The sequence below is a fragment of the Cydia strobilella genome, chromosome 14 (assembly GCF_947568885.1).
Source record: "Cydia strobilella chromosome 14, ilCydStro3.1, whole genome shotgun sequence".
In the NCBI taxonomy this organism is placed as follows: domain Eukaryota; kingdom Metazoa; phylum Arthropoda; class Insecta; order Lepidoptera; family Tortricidae; genus Cydia; species Cydia strobilella.
The window spans coordinates 3,419,333-3,436,609 of NC_086054.1; the positions used below are offsets into that span (position 1 = coordinate 3,419,333).

General features: G+C 39.5%; 1 protein-coding gene across 1 annotated transcript in view; it reads left to right on the forward strand.

The window, feature by feature from the left end:
- Positions 1-970: 970 nt before the first annotated feature.
- LOC134747415 (hemicentin-1-like) overlaps positions 971-17,277 on the forward strand; it is a 52,570-nt gene continuing 36,263 nt past the window's right edge. The window contains exons 1-20 of the mRNA XM_063682038.1: positions 971-1,221; positions 2,037-2,266; positions 3,391-3,513; positions 3,828-3,917; positions 4,075-4,215; positions 4,702-4,867; positions 5,881-6,065; positions 6,908-6,980; positions 7,077-7,105; positions 7,932-8,047; positions 8,755-8,876; positions 9,881-10,021; positions 10,704-10,820; positions 12,022-12,285; positions 12,664-12,759; positions 13,607-13,779; positions 14,294-14,462; positions 14,841-15,089; positions 16,107-16,179; positions 16,550-16,758. Coding sequence (XP_063538108.1) covers positions 996-1,221; positions 2,037-2,266; positions 3,391-3,513; positions 3,828-3,917; positions 4,075-4,215; positions 4,702-4,867; positions 5,881-6,065; positions 6,908-6,980; positions 7,077-7,105; positions 7,932-8,047; positions 8,755-8,876; positions 9,881-10,021; positions 10,704-10,820; positions 12,022-12,285; positions 12,664-12,759; positions 13,607-13,779; positions 14,294-14,462; positions 14,841-15,089; positions 16,107-16,179; positions 16,550-16,758 — 2,992 coding nt within the window. The 5' untranslated portion in view covers positions 971-995. The remainder of the gene's footprint in view (positions 1,222-2,036; positions 2,267-3,390; positions 3,514-3,827; positions 3,918-4,074; positions 4,216-4,701; positions 4,868-5,880; positions 6,066-6,907; positions 6,981-7,076; positions 7,106-7,931; positions 8,048-8,754; positions 8,877-9,880; positions 10,022-10,703; positions 10,821-12,021; positions 12,286-12,663; positions 12,760-13,606; positions 13,780-14,293; positions 14,463-14,840; positions 15,090-16,106; positions 16,180-16,549; positions 16,759-17,277) is intronic.

Sequence of the window (17,277 nt, forward strand, 5' to 3'; positions counted from 1 at the left end):
CAATAATATGACTAATCAAAATAAACAATGAAGCAAAATACCCAAACGCACAGATAAATTCAAGTAAAATGATTTCTTGTTATAGTGATTTCGACCAACCTCGATCGATTAACGGATCAAGGGACATATAAGATAATTTATTCTAGAGCATATTTCGCCAAATTATACCTAATTGATAAAGTTATATTATAAAAAATAGGTTTTATTTGTCATGATACCTTAGATTATCTATGAAAAAGTGTTAAGGATTAGACCACAAGCTGTCCTAGGTCACAGAATAAAATATAATGTAATCTAGTCCTATGCTTTGCTTAATTGTGCACCCTAGATAATTATAAGGAATTGAAAACGACAGAATTATCTTATCTTATTCTAGAAATTTAGCTCGCAGAATTGCAAACCTTAAGTGGCAGTGGGCGGGGCACATTGCTCGCGGAACTGATGGCCGGTGGGGCCGGAAGGTTCTGGAGTGGCGTCCGCGTACCGGAAGACGAACTGCCGGTAGGCCTCCAACGAGATGGAGCGACGACCTGGTGAAGGTCGCGGGAATTCGGTGGTTGCGAGCGGCACAGGATCGGTCGGAGTGGCGAGCCTTGGGGGAGGCCTATGTCCAGCAGTGGACGTCTATCGGCTGACATGATGATGATGATGATGATTCTAGAAATTGACATTTTTGGAAGCTGTATGAAATTCCAATGTAGCTATTGAGGCCAATGAAGAACCAAATAACAGTTACAAGGCAAAAAAATATCAAGATAAGAATTATAAAAATGCAGCTCACTATTTTTGTACATATACGCGCGTGTGCTTGGCCGCTTATTACACTGCGATGCATATGCTGAACTACTATTAAGTAAATTAAACTAACAATGTTGTTATCTCAACCTCATCAATTGAAGTTACATTTAAATGAATGTCGCGCGCGTAAACGAGATAAACTACAGATATCAGTCCACCACTAACCGAATGACCGTAACGTCGTGTGTTATATCACCATGTACAAAATAGTGCAAATTTCACTACTATTATCAAATATAGCACTATCTTTTACACTAATTGCTGAAGATGAGAAGAGTAGTTTGGTGTTTGTGTTCGATACGACAGGTTCTATGTATAATGATTTGAAGCAGCTGCGGGAGGGCGCGGAGATGATTTTGAACACGGCTTTGGAGGAGAGCAGCGTTATTGCTGACTTTGTGTTTGTGCCTTTTCATGATCCTGGTAAGTTATTTTTTTATTCCAAAATTAAGATATTTGTTTTTCAAACACAAAAGAAAGGTAACCAGAACACGCTGAACACGAATAATTGTTTTGATTTAAATGCAACCTCATACAAATGTGAAATAAGCTTTCGTACATCCTAATAATTACGAGGCTAAATTAAGAACATAATAAAGTTCAGTCCTTGGACTAGTGATGCAAAAAGTCGTATTATTTAGACTCGTGGTTTGAATTAAAAACCTCAATGTTCACAATAATAATACATAATCACCGATAATAAGGAACTCACCCATCCGGAAGCATTTAATAATAACATATTATGACCATGATCCAATTTGGCCCCGATAAATAACGATAAGACCAAGGCGAGGGCTCTTTGAACTGGGGAAGTCCCTGATTTTATTATTTATTTAGTAAAAAACGCATGCATTATTTTTTAAAGCTAATTAAATTTGACTTCATCTTGCAGAGCTCATAATTCAAAGTTAATATTTTAGTTTCAAAGTTTGGGTTGATCAAATATGTCCTTTTGTTACTATGCCCCGTCAGCCAGGGGAGAATAATAGAACTGTTGTACAATTTTTAAGATCTGATAATTTTCAAACGGCCCAATATGAAAGACTAACTGCCATAAAATACCGAAACTGGGCTTAAAAAGTGACCCACTAGAATGATAAGATCATCATCAATATTTTTCTCTTAAAAACGATAAAAGACCACACAATAAGTATTTTCCCCAGTCTTGTCTTTGTATGCCTGGTATTGACTTTTCAGACATCCTGATACTTCACACTAAAACCATATATTCCCAATAGGTGTCGGTCCAGCAACAGTGACCCACAACAAAACCATATTCCATGACGCTCTGAACATCGTCAGAGTATACGGTGGTGGAGATTGTCCAGAGAAGAGTCTATCCGGCCTCCAACTAGCTCTGAATGTCAGTCGACCGCGGTCTTTCGTATATGTGTTCACTGATGCGACTGCTAATGATCATAGGCTGGTTGGGAAAGTGCTCGATCTAGTTCAGAGGAAGCAAAGTCAGGTAAGAATAAAGGTGTATTAAAGTATACAATGGCGGAGATTGCTCAGAGAAGAGTAACCGGCCTCCAACTAGCTCTGAACGTCGGTCGACCGCGGTCTTTCGTATATGTGTTCACTGATGCGACTGCTAATGATCATAGGCTGGTTGGGAAAGTGCTCGATCTAGTTCAGAGGAAGCAAAGTCAGGTAAGAATAAAAGTGTATTAAAGTATACAGTGGCGGAGATTGCTCAGAGAAGAGTAACCGGCCTCCAACTAGCTCTGAACGTCAGTCGACCTCGGTCTTTCGTATATGTGTTCACTGATGCGACTGCTAATGATCATAGGCTGGTTGGGAAAGTGCTCGATCTAGTTCAGAGGAAGCAAAGTCAGGTAAGAATAAAAGTGTATTAAAGTATACAGTGGCGGAGATTGCTCAGAGAAGAGTAACCGGCCTCCAACTAGCTCTGAACGTCAGTCGACCGCGGTCTTTCGTATATGTGTTCACTGATGCTACAGCACATGATTATAGGCTGGTTGGGAAAGTGATGGATTTAGTTCAGAGGAAGCAAAGTCAGGTAAGAATAAAAGTGTATTAAAGTATACGGTGGCGGAGATTGCTCAGAGAAGAGTAACCGGCCTCCAACTAGCTCTGAACGTCAGTCGACCGCGGTCTTTCGTATATGTGCACATGATTATAGGCTGGTTGGGAAAGTGATGGATTTAGTTCAGAGGAAGCAAAGTCAGGTAAGAATAACCATAGGTATTCCACGACCCTTCAACATCGTCAGAGTATACGGTGGCGGAAAATGCCCTGAAAATAGTCTATCCGGCCTCCAACTAGCCTTGAACGTCAGTCGACCACGGTCTTTTGTACCTATATGTGTTTACCGATGCGACTGCCCATGATCATAGGCTCGTTGGGAAAGTGCTCGATCTAGTCCAGAGGAAGCAAGGTCAGGTAAAGTTGGAACAAGCTAAGTTGGTAGAGATTTTGATAGCCCAGGCGGTGAAAGTGTTATTTAAACGTCATAATCTCATAGAAGTTTAACTTTTAAAATAACACTTGCACCGTCTGCATACCTTTATAATATATCAAAGCAGTAAAATATTTTGTCTGTTAAACATGCCTAAATCTATTTTCCAGGTAGTGTTTGTATTAACAGGACACTGCGACGACCTAAAAAAGCCCTCTTACCTAGTGTATCCACAGATCGCCGCCGCCAGCTCTGGGCAAGTGTTTTATTTGAAGAAAACTAATGTTCACAAAGTAAGTTCGAGATCAAATCGATTTTAATTTCCTCTCGTGAGCGTTCTGGCTGTGAAATAAATATAGCACATTATTACTACGTGAGTGATCCGTTATTAATATATTTAATATGTCTGTGTCTCACGGAACTTTTGTTATTAAAAAAGCACGATATTAATTAAAACTGTGTGGAAATAACCTCCCTGCCGCAGTTTTCACGGACTACGATCGCTTTTATTATATTCTTATTTCCTCTTTTGTTTTTGAGTTTCCAATAAAGTATCCATCTACGTCTTCATTAATACTATGAAGCCATTTACTATATCTATTTTCAGGTTTTAGATTTTGTAAGGAGTTCGATTAAAGCCAGATCGGTTAACCTGGGCACTGTGACTAACCCGGCTGGGTACAACTACACACGAGAGGTAGGTACGCTAAATGTTCATTTACTATTGTATACACACACCGAAGTTCGGCTACTCCATAACAGATGTCGCAAGTAGTGTTTTTGCTTTAACTCCCACTTGTAGATTTTTGGGCATTAATTTGTGTGATTGTCTCATGGGCATTTTATGTTTCTAGATACCTGTGGATAGCTCGCTTGACGAAGTCACAGTGTCGGTATCGGGCTTCAAGCCTAAAATCCAAGTATTCAGCCCCACCGGGGAACAACTGACAGGCCCACCTAAACTCGTTACCACGTTAGACTTGGCGGAAATTATGGTGAGTTAGGTACTTGACTTGTTATTCAAGCGGAAGGTTGTGGACATGAGTATAATTTCAGTTCTCATCATCTATTGTGCACAAACTTGGTCTTTGACTAAAGTTTAGAAGCCTTAACTCGGATCCATGGTATAGAGCGTAGCATATTAAGTGTCAAATTGGTGGATCGCGTCCGGAACATCTCGCTGAGCTCGAAGACCCAAATCCTTGATGTGGCTCGGAAGCCGAACAAGTTAAATTGCAACTGGGCTGGTCTCGCCTGTGGGTACCAAAGGAGTAAGAATCATCACGGAGTGGCCCGAAATCTTGGATCGTTTGGGGCAGACCACGCGATGGCGTTGGCGGAACTTCTTTTCGAAGGCGTGGCTTGACACAGCACAAAACCGAGATCAGTAAGTTGGGGAAAGACCCAGCAGTAGGACACTATAGTTTGCTTTACCGAAAACGGTGCCTTGTCAAATTTGAAAAATTTCTTTTTCTTTATAGGTGGTGAAAGTCCTTCAGCCTGAACCTGGGAACTGGTCAATAACTGTGGGCAGCGAAGCGGAGCACTCCGTCAAGGTGGTGGGGCTGTCTAACCTGACCTTCCACCACGGGTTCTCTGTACAGCGACCAGGTTCGCCCGTGGAGACCAGCTACAGGCCGCTACAAGGTGATAAAGAATGATAATTTAGCTATTAATACGGATCTTCTTGTCTAAACCTGGGAACTGGTCAATAACCGTCGGCAGCGAAGCGGAGCATTTCGTCAAGGTAAAAGGTCTCGGTACAGCTACCAGGCTCGCCCGTGGAGACCAACTACAATGTCGCTACAAGGTGATAAGATAAATATAGTCAATCCATCTAACTGCACGGCTTGGCTTGATAAATTGTGAAAATGCGGACATGACAAGTTCTTCACTTCCACTCTTTTTCGCTTGCCAAGCTGATGCAGAGTTTGCTTAGTTGGACTCTAACACTAGCTGTTTAACAATTCATGTATATTTTAGGGTTCTTCAAAAGAACTTATTTAGCATCATCCCAGTGTCACATAATTCATGAGAGCTATTAAAAATCACGCAGACCTTAAGGCTGGCGTCCACTAGACTCGCCGAGGTGAATCGAATCGCAATAATTCGCCTCCTATATTTTCTAATGCAACTGCGTCCATTGACGGGCTCGCCGCGGCTCTTCGTCAATGGACGCAGTTGCATTAGAAAATATAGGAGGCGAATTATCGCGATTCGATTCGATTCGCCACGGCGAGTGGACGCCAGCCTTTACAGATCCGGCCGCTCGTGAACTTCGCGGGAATCGGACCCGAAATTTTAAATGATGTTTAAAAAAAATACGAACTTTCGGCCCGCAGAAAAGAAACGGCCGAGCCAAAAATAATCTGACCCGCGAAAAGGAAGTGAAGGTCTCGCCCTGTCCATCTGGTTCAAAAAGATTGGAGACCCAGGGGTCTATCATCATATCAGGATATGAATTCAGAGAGAACATTTCTCGTTGTGTTGCATTGCATCGCATGCGGCTCTTCAAGACACTCAAATAAATACTTACATTAATTAGACCAGTCAAATTCTTTTTTTGCTCTCTGAAATTCCTGAAACTGATGATTTCGAATGTGGTTGGCTCTTCTCTTCAGAAGTTTGCCGAACTCTGCAGAAAGTTTTGTTTTTTTCAGGTGCTTATAATTTCATGATGCTGTCTTTGACGCACATAGATAAATCGGTCCAAGTTTCCCATGCTGAGATCCTCAGCCTTGATGGGAAGACGCTATTTGAGATACCGTTAAAAGAGGTGGATGCTATTAATAAGAGATATTTGGCTGAGGCTTTCATTCCGCCTGACGATTTATTTTATATTGCGGTGAGTAAAAAATTGTAGGGTTCCGTAGTCAACTATTAGGTTCCCTTATAGTCTTTTATATAACGAAGGCAAAGCGGGCAAGCCAGTCAGACTAAAATAAAATTAACTATCAAACAAATCTAATAATTATACACATCGTATACTCTGTTAAATATATTAATAACGGGTCACTCACGTGTTTTAAGTCGAAAACGCTCGACATGTTTCACTCCGTACCGAGGAGCGTCATCAGGAGCTTGCGTCGACGGTGACGGACCGGCGCAGACTGCGGGCCGCAGCTCTCCGCGCCCGATGACTCGGCGCGGGCGCCGGTGGCGGCAGGGGGGGCGAGAAACTACCCTCGTTTACGGCATTATTGTCAAATGGTGGGTTGCACACAACACTCCCGCGCCGAGTCATCGGGCGCGGAGAGCTGCGGCCCGCAGTCTGCGCCGGTCCGTCACCGTCGACGCAAGCTCCTGATGACGCTCCTCGGTACGGAGTGAAACATGTCGAGCGTTTTCGACTTAAAACACGTGAGTGACCCGTTATTAATATATTTAATATGTCTGTGTCTCACGGAAGTTTTGTTATTAAAATCGTATACTCTGATTTGTAATTAAATTCCAAAAAAACTAACCTCACTCAGATCCTTTTTCTTTCGTAATAATGGAAAATATGTAAAGAAGTAAACTCAAATTTCCCTTTTGCATACTCTAGCATTTAAAATAAATATAGATGTATCCTTTTAGCTTTGTTTAAACAAAAAGTTCTTAAAACAAAAGAGAAAAAGTGAGGTTAGATTATTGGAATTTAATTATAAATCAGAGTTTTGGTTAATTTTTTCTCCTAACTTTTTTTAGGTAAACGGGATAGATGGAGACGGACAAGAAATACGAAGAGTCGGCGCAACGGCTATTCAAGCAAAGCCTCCAGGTGACTTACAACCATTTATTTTCTGAGTTTTTTGTTCATTGTGCGTATAAAATAAGTAAGTATATAAATGTTAATTGACCTTTGTTCTATTTACAGATGTTCCATATTTGACTGCTCCTCAAAAGGTAGGTTTCTCAAAATTAGTCTTCAGTCCAAAAGCAGCGATCGAATAAGAAACATAATAATGTATGTGGAGATTTAGAATTGTAAAACCCATGTTAATAAAATGCATGTATTAATTGTTGAATACTGTCTATTCACACTGCCGGCTCGTACTTTTTCTTAAGAAAAAGCTCTTACTCACAAAAAAACTCGTCGATCGCTATTGTAGCTCCACTATACCGCTCATATGTCTCTTTTTTATCCGCTAACCCTACTGTAGCACTGTTATAAATCTTTAGGTGATAAAAATTTGTGCCCAATCCGGGGTTAAAACGGGGTTATAGCCGGCTATAACTCCTATTTTTAGAGCACTAGGAACACCTAAAGAGTAAATAGGCGCTTATATAAATATATTCTTTGACGACCGGTCTGGCCTAGTGGGTAGTGACCCTGCCTGTGAAGCCGATGGTCCTGGGTTCGAATCCCGGTAAGGGCATTTATTTGTGTGATGAGCACAGATATTTGTTCCTGAGTCATGGGTGTTTTCTATATATTTAAGTATTTATATATTATATATATCGTTGTCTGAGTACCCATAACACAAGCCTCCTTGGGCTTACCGTAGGTCTTAGTCAATCTGTGTAAGAATGTCCTATAATATTTATTTATTTATTTATTATTTATTATTCTATCCCTTAAAATTAGCTCTTAATTTAATGTTACTTGGGTACTCGCTGATCGCCGCCGAACAGACATGTGCGTAATTTTTTTACCAGTCAACTCCACTTTAGAGTCTTTAGGTATAAGTTTATTCTGTGTTTTAAATATGGTATGTCAATTATACTTCAGATACGTGTGTTACGGCATGATACAGTGATACTTCATTGCGATGTGGAGAGCTTGGTGCCCGTAAACGTTTATTGGATGAAAGACGGCACGAAAATTCAGCCGCAGATTTCTAGCTTGTAAGTTCCAGCGACAGGGCTATATTTAAGTAAAAGGTTTCACTAAAATTTATTTTTGAATTCAACCTGTAGACCGCGAGCCAGGCGCAAATTTCGTCAGTCATCGCTTCCCGGGCGAAAACTCGTATAGCGCTTAACGGCTATGTATGATGAACCCTCGTGAACGTCAGCTGCCGCTCCGTTGGTGGGTTGAGGAATGGCAGCCACCGAAACGCGTAACACGGTCTTTCCACCGCGATACAACCGGCTGACTATTTATTTTATTAACAATAGCAGCTATACTATTATCTGACAAAGTATCAAACGGCAGGCGATGACGACGATGACTGAAAATATATTTTTTTACATGTTCATGTGACCAGCTGACGGTCTTTCCACAGCGATACAATCGGCTGACGATTTTGTTTATTCACAATAGCATCTAAACTATCATCTGACAAAGTATCAAGCGGGAGGCGATGACTAAATTTTTTTTATAGAATTTATTTGCTGCCATTCCTCAACCCACCAACGGAGCGGCAGCTGACGTTCACGAGGGTTCATCATACATAGCCGTAAAATACTATACGCGTTTTCGCCCGGGAGGCGATTGGTCATGGAAGTCTGTTCCTGGCCCGCGGTCTACTGTTACAACCAATCAACAAAGCGCATGCTGTGACTGTGACATCTTAGCTTATGATCAGGTCTTAACTCGTGTGCTATTTCAGACAAAGTACAACAGTTCAGTACATAATAAGAAATATGACCGGTGATAATGTTGGCACTTACGTCTGCACGGCCAGAAACGTGGCGGGAGTGACGCAAACCACCACTGAAGTGGAATTAATAGGTGGGGTAACTCAAAATACTTTCTAAAACTCACTGAATTATTTAGCGGCTTTTACTGAAAACACTTTCAACAACGACAATATTTAATACTAGCTTTTGCCCGCGACTTCGTCTGCGTGGACTTAGTAACAGCAGCTAAAGTAAGTATAGCGCCTGGTAAAATTCTCATAGTAATCATTCAATTTGAGCATATTATGCACACAAATTAGCAGGCACTTCATTAATTATCTCAATTCCACCCCGCTTTTCACTTTCTTAAGGGATGATTTTCGGGATAAAAAGTATCCTATGTCCTTCTCAGGGACTCAAACTATCTCTATGCCAAATTTCATCTAAATCGATTCAGCGGTTTACGCGTGAAGAGGGAACACACAGACAGACAGACTTTCGCAGTTATAATATTAGTATGGATAGTGTAAGGACTTGCTGATTGAAACAACGACATATTGGAAGTGTTCTTTATTCACTAAGCGCTATCCTACTCTAACATTCTTGTTTTTGTATATATCTATCCTTATTACTCTTAAGTGGTTATCACATATCGATTGTGAGTACTATGGTTCGACCTGGATATCGACTTTGCCCTTACATGCCCTTTGAAATTTAATTTGAAAATAATATTTATATTATTTTAATTTTAAATTTCACATTTCTGTTACCCTAACAGTATTTTACGTTTTATATTTAATTCTTTGGACGTCGCGAATCTTTAAAGATGTGAGTTATTTTGTCAACACTTCTCAGCCCCAAGAACACTAGTACGCGATAAGTCGGACAGTACAGTTAAAGCTACCTTCGTGCTTTCATGTAAGGTTTATATTGGCTCGCTTGAGCTAATGATCTTGGCGTGTGTGTGACATTTTTAGATTTAACAAAAGGCTTTAAAAAGGATTAGGTTATGGAAAAGCATTGTTTATAGTTTTTAACACAAGCAAGCACCGCTCCTAAAAAAATGTGTAATACGAATAAATCTGAATTCAATGTGATATTACAATTAATTTCCAGCGGAACCACCAGTTATAACAATGTCGGCCAGCAGCGAAACGTTGATGGCGGGAGAAGATCTGTCAATATACTGTTCTGTTGTATCCGAGATTGCTTTGACTACATATCAGCTCACGTTCACCGGGGCTGACTCTCAAAACGGTAAGATACATTTCTCATTATACACGGTGGCTAAAAAATAAGTGCATTCCCGTTGCCAGGGAGGTTATGGGATTATACTGAGCAACTTTTACTATGGGACCAACCCTGAAATCGCGATTTTTTTTTGTCTGTTTTATACATAATATTGTCTTCGGGGTGACCCGAGTCACCCCGTTTATTTCATGTTTCATACATTTTGGCTGATCCATTTTCTATAGGAAAAATTTTTTTTTGCGATTTCTTGGTTGGTCCCATAGTAAAAGTTGCTCAGTGTAATCCCAAAACCACCCTGGCATCGGGGATTCATTATTTTTTTACATGCCTTTATCTGTCTCTCTAAGGAGAAAGAGTCCGGCGACCGGATTGATGTAATACTTAGATTCGGTTTCACAATAACTTGCGCATCTTTTTTTTCTAGGGAAATTTCATAGTTCACTGCTCAGTGACGTTGATCAGTCCAACAATTGTGGTTGGTGCAACTGGCCCTTCTCTTCTTCTTCATTTCCTGTTACCCCCTGCTGGGGTGTAGGGCAACTGGCACTTAACCTCTTTAAATTATAAAATAATTGACAGTGCCAAATAGTCTACAATACTTAGCAAAATAGGGCACTGCTTTTGTTTCATGGTAATTTAGTTGAATGAGTTATGAATGTAGCTAATAATATGTATATAAATATTTCAGAAACTTACCTAAACGTGGAGGCGCATAGCGATGGAATCCACCATAACTTTAATAGAGTAATTCAGAACGCAATGGAAAAGGATAGCGGACTTTATTCGTGTAAAGCTGCTCATGAAGGTAAACTACAGCTTTCTGGCTACTTGTATTATATTATAATCTAAATGTACTCTTGTATTATAATCTAAAATAACGGGAACGAAGCTCTAGTTTTTAGACAACAGAAGTATTTCACGGGCTGTCTCCTACAGACGCATTTTATTTGCTGGCTTGCGACTTTTTTTTTCGGCATTTATAGCAGGCGATTATTTTTCTGTGCACATTTTTGACCATTTGTTATGGAAAAGGAAACTCTTATACCTGCAAATCTTTAGAAAATTTGCGTTTGTACGGGACAACGATAGACAATTAGCTCCATGCATGAATTTATTTTTATTTTTGGATTCATAATTTATATCGTTGGAACACCGGAAATGATAAAAATACTTTTGTAAACCTTAACATTATTTTATTAAAAATATTTAAAATGTTGAAAATTTTTGAGCGGTTGAAACGCTCATAATTTTTGGCGCGAATTCGACAGAGCGTGATGACGTCACACGTTGGGCGGCCCAACTGACGTTTGCTACTAATGACACTAATCTGTCGAACGCGTGACGTCACGTGGCGTTTCGAGCGTTTCGCTCACTAGCTTTTCGCGAGCAATTTTTGTACTTTTTATTTATAATTTTAAGTAATTAAATGGTAATTTAAAAACGGAAATGCATTTGTAACATGATATAACGGTAACAAACATCCGAATAAAACATATTTCGTTCAAATATAAACTTCATGCATGAGGCTAATTTCATGGAATGCTCCAAGAACATTAAAACATCCACAGCCTTTTAACCAAATTAAAAATGTGTAAAATAATGACATCTAGCGATAACAGGTTTATTACAATAATATAATCGTTAGGTACAGTTGGAGAAATCCGTTACGAACTAACAGCGACGCTCTTTAGGTACTCTTAATTCTTTATAAGGAAAATCAATATATTTGCCACAAGGATTTTGTACTTAAATACTAAGTGTAAGGGTTTAATTTTGCATAATTGATAACACCCTTATGCCCATTATTAACGGATTAACTGGCTATCGGTAGACCTTATGTCTCGGCAATAAGGTTTAGTTTGTCAGTTAACAGCGTTGACAATGATACACTCAACTGCAAATGTACCTGGCCATTTATAAATGAATTCCATTCACAATGTGTCCATGCATTGCAGCTTGCTTTACATATGTGTTTTGAAAACGTTGGAAACCGTTGTTGCTTTCAGATGGCCAATCATCAAAATCTCTTACCATCACGATCACAACTCCACCCACAGCGCATATACTAGGGCCGCATACATTACCAAGAGTCCTGCACTCTTCGATACAACTAGTATGTATAGCCGAACATTGCAGTGAGGTACAATGGTTATATAATAGCGCTATAGTGGAGAGACGCTCGGTCAATGGTAGCGATAATTCTGTGTTAGAAAGAGAGGTTGATGGAGATGGAGTTTGGACTTGTTCGGCTCTGAAAGAAGATTATAAAGGTTAGTATTAAAACTCCACCCACAGCGCATATACTAGGGCTGCATACATTACCAAGAGTCCTTCACTCTTCGATACAACTAGTATGTATAGTCGAACGTTGCAGTGAGGTACAGTGGTTATATAATAGCGCTATAGTGGAGACCGCTCGGTCAGTGGTAGCGATAATGCTGTGTTAGAAAGAGAGGTTGATGGAGATGGAGTTTGGACTTGTTCGGCTCTGAAAGAAGATTATAAAGGTTAGTATTAAAACTCCACCCACAGCGCATATACTAGGGCTGCATACATTACCAAGAGTCCTTCACTCTTCGATACAACTAGTATGTATAGTCGAACGTTGCAGTGAGGTACAGTGGTTATATAATAGCGCTATAGTGGAGACCGCTCGGTCAGTGGTAGCGATAATGCTGTGTTAGAAAGAGAGGTTGATGGAGATGGGGTTTGGACTTGTACGGCTCTGAAAGGATATTATAAAGGTTAGTATTAAAACTCCACCCACAGCACACAATGCACACATACTAGAGCCTAAGATACGTTATATATGGTCGACCTTCACCGATACGTCTGATGGATGAAACTTATATTTTATGAAAGAAAATATGTCCCTGAACATAAATAAATAGGGTTGCCTAAAGAAATATGGTCAAGGCTCTTTTTAATTAATTTTTGAAAAAATATTTTTTCTTCAAATTTCACCGATTTGTCTGACGAACGAAATAAGTTCCAATGGAAAGTTGTACCACATGAATCAATTAGGTTGCCTATCTTTTTCCGGTCACTATTATGCGGTTGCCGTGTTTAAACAGGTGAGTTTATATCGATAATTGGACTAGAGTGGTCGAATCCCGGTAAGGGCATTTATTTGTGTGATGACACAGATATTTGTTCCTGAGTCATGGGTGTTTTCTATGTATATAAGTATGTATTTATCTATATAAGTATGTATATCATCGCCTAGCATTCATAGTACAAGCCTTGCTTAGTTTGGGGCTAGGTTGATCTGTGTAAGATGTCCCCTAATATTTATTTATTTGTTTACATTAGTATGGAACCGTACAGCGCATCTACATGAGCTGTCAAATGGAAGCACGAATATTTCTAGCTACAAAACTTTCTACAATTAATAAATCATATAACATTTAAAACTTTCGCGGTTTGAACACATATTAAATCACATTTACAAACGGGTTTATCGCGAATTTATAGTGAAACCTGTGTCGAAACGTCGGTAAATAAAGGTAACAAAATAAATTCGCGATAGACCCGTTTGTAAATGTGATTTAATAAATGATGACAATTAAACGTCGGACATATTTATTTCAGTGTCAGATTCCGTCCAAATAATAGCTCTAATAAAACCGGAAGTGGAAATCGATGGCGACAAAAACATAACCTTACTGAATGGCTCGGCATACAGCATCAGCTGCTTAGTGAAAGCCAAGCCGGAGCCACGGATAATATGGCATAGAGAGACAGAGACATTTCTCAATAACACCGTAAGTAATATAGTCTTCATCTTCTCAAATGACTTTTTCGTCTAAGACGGTAATCTGTTAACCAAAACCATTAACTCTTTTGTGTATGCGGTCAGCCATTGTGTGCCATTGTGTGTGAGCGCCGCACGCGCCGTGGCACGTGCCAACACACTCTGGAAAAGGCAATTCGTGGATGCGCGATTTTGTCGGACAAAGTAAAATTGAATCTGACAAAATGAGACGAATCCACGAATTGCTATAACTGGTGGGTAAGCATATACATATGTGACGTTTTTAACCAAAAGCTACCACATTGTCGGTTGTCGATAAGGTTGATTTCAAATTGAATATATGGATATAGCGCCTTATTGACAACCGACAATAAGTACCCTTTTGGTTGACTAGGCACAATTAGTGTTTTAGTTCTAATAAAACCGGAAGTGGAAATCGATGATGTGGAAACGACCTTCCACGACTGAAACAAATAAATCCGATCAATCGATATTTACTTAATCATTGCATTTTTACAATTCAGGTTTCAGTAATTTCCCCGAATGTCTACAGAAGCGTCTTAGAAATCGATAGTAAGACGACGAAAGTGGACGGGACATACTTCTGTTTCGGAGAAAATGCGGCGGGAATTCACCAGGATTCCGTGACTGTCAGCGTTAGGGCGCCTATGAGACTATTGCAAGGATTGTCAGGTAAAACATAACTCGATATTCTTCGTCTGCTTGTCAGGAGGTTTTTATAGTGTTCCCTTATTTCTTGAAGGCATCTAGATTGAAAAAGTCCCTGTTTGTTTTACCTGTCTCTAGTTATGTTCTATGACTTTCAACCCCGAACAAACCCCGGCTCGTACCAATGAGTTTTTCAGAACTTATGTACGTAATATCATTTGATATTACCAGTCGCTTTTCGGTGAAGTAAAAACATCGTGAGAAAACCGGACTAATCCTATACGAACTGAATAATGCTTGACATGTAATATTTAAAAATATGAATAAATGTCTATGTCAAGGCCTAATTCCCCCTCTGGGAGGAAGGAAGTTTGTACACATAATGTTGTTTTATTATTCCAGATATTTCAACACAACTGTACTCCGACGTAACTTTGGTATGCCAGATAGATTCATACCCAACCGCCCAAATAAAGTGGTACCACAACACCACAGAATTAAGTACTAAACAAAATATACGCAGGTCTAGCGATAACTCAGCCATTGCTATTGAAAGAGTTGACTTTGACGACCTCGGCCTTTACGTGTGTAAAGCTAGTAATGGGTACGAAGAGCTAGTTGTGAATGGAAGCTTAAGTGTATATGGTCTAGGTACGTATTCAATACTCAATACTCAAAATGTTTAACGTGTGTGGCGTCTCTCGTTTAGTTTTAGTTTATTTGTAGCTTAGTTTTTAAGTCAGGTACCCACTGAAAATCTGCGTCATGGCTTGCCGTGGCATGTTTATGATGTTAAATAAATGTATTTCTTTCTTTCTTTCAAATATTTTATTGGATTTCATGTGTGCAGAAGATCTTAGCCTCTTAAGCCATACAAATGAAAAATCCTAAATTTGCCACTGAAATTTGAACCTATAGTGTAGGAAATAGAGCTGATTTCGCGTTGTTGGAAAATTGAACGAAACAAAGCAAAAGCGACTGTTTCAATTGAATAAGATTTAAATTTCATCGAACTGAAGAAGTTATAGGTACGAGTAGGACCTTGGGAGTTAGGCCTTAGGATCATTTGATCAACATGAACCCTGCGAGGATAGAGCAACATACTCGTAACAGAATATCTTTCTGTTAAAAATAATATCCCGCACACATCACATATCAATGTGGTCCAGTAAGGGGGCGGACTGAAAATCAGCGCTGTGCGGTCAGAAATGGCTGGCGCAGCATATGCTAAGCCCGTTCCTTTTGTCGCGCATGCCAATTGTTAATGTTAGTTATGTAATCTCTCTTTTTTTGTGTAGCAATAAATGTTTTTTTATTCTTATTCTTTCTCATCTAAACTAAACTTATTGAAAGAGTTGACTTTGACGATTTAGGGCTTTATGTGTGAGCTAATAGTAACGGGTATGGGAAACTAGTTGTAAGTGGGACCTTAAGTGTTTATGGTTTAGGTAGGTCCGTACCTACTTTACCTACCTAACTACCTAATTTTTGAATTTGTTTATTTTAATTTTTAACGTGCTTCAGTGAAATGGTTTAGGCAGTCTACTAGCCTATATGATGACTGGAACTCGTGAGCTCGAGAGGCCGTGTACAAATTTTTGTACATATTCAAAAATTCATTTTAAACTGTTAAACATTTTAAAAATACTGGATACTTTGTTTTTTCAGAAACTCCAACGTTGGCCAAGGAACCGGGAACTGTAGTGTCAACGAAAGGAAATTCTACATTTTTAACATGTAGGTGAGATTTTGTATCTTTATACCCTCTCCTCAAATAAATGTTTAGTAACCATATTTATATTTAGATTGCATTTAATGACTAAATTCTTGAATTTAAAACTAAACATATATATATATATATATTTCATTTTCTCACCTAAGCGCGATCCGGTTCCATCCTAAGGCAGCTTTCTGACCGGAGGCAATACAACGAGTAGCGATTGACTATTTTCTCGCGGAAGTTAAAATCGCTGACTGTTCAGACACACGGCAAGAACCATTACTAAAAGAAAACTCCCGCCCACACCCGCAGATGGCCGCTGCTTAACTTACCTATCTTACCCTACCTATCTTACCCCAAGAATTTTTATGAGGCAAATTATTTTTTTCAGCATTTTAAAAGGAAATCCATCGCCAACAGTAACATGGCAATTCTTACCCGACTCATCGCAAGAGTTCAGTTACCTACCGAGCAACATGACAAGGGATCTAACTCAGGTCGTCATATCGAATGTGACTATTAAACACAATGGCTTATATCGGTGTACTGCGGAAAATGTACTGGGAAGAGATTATTACGACGTGAAGTTAGTTGTTCAATGTGAGTGTTAATGTTATTATAGAGTTCAAAATAGAAAACAGACTAATTTAAAACACTCAGACAGAATCTTATCAACAGCAGCCTAACCTCTAAGACCCCACGTACAAATTTTTATACATATTCCAAAATATATTTTGAGCTTTTGTTGAGTAACTAAGGGTTCCAAATTCAAAAACAAAATAAATGCTTCTGGGTCTCAGGAGGTCGTTAATCCGGCCCTGATGTAAAATAATGGTCCGCAGAAAGGATGTGTAGGTACCCTTGCATTTTCAAAAACTTGGCTCTCCTAAGGCCATACCTAAAGGTCCTAAAGGCTCACGGACCTCACGGTCAGTTCTACCTATAGTACAGTCAAGGGCATAAATATGTATACAATCCCAAAGTTTCAAAAATATGTGTTCGCTCTTACACCTTAGACAATAAAGTTGTGTTCACATATTTTTGAGCCATTTGTCGAATCGATATTTTTGCCTTCGACTGTCCAGTCGCCATCAGATATATCGGAACGGCCGAGGTGTT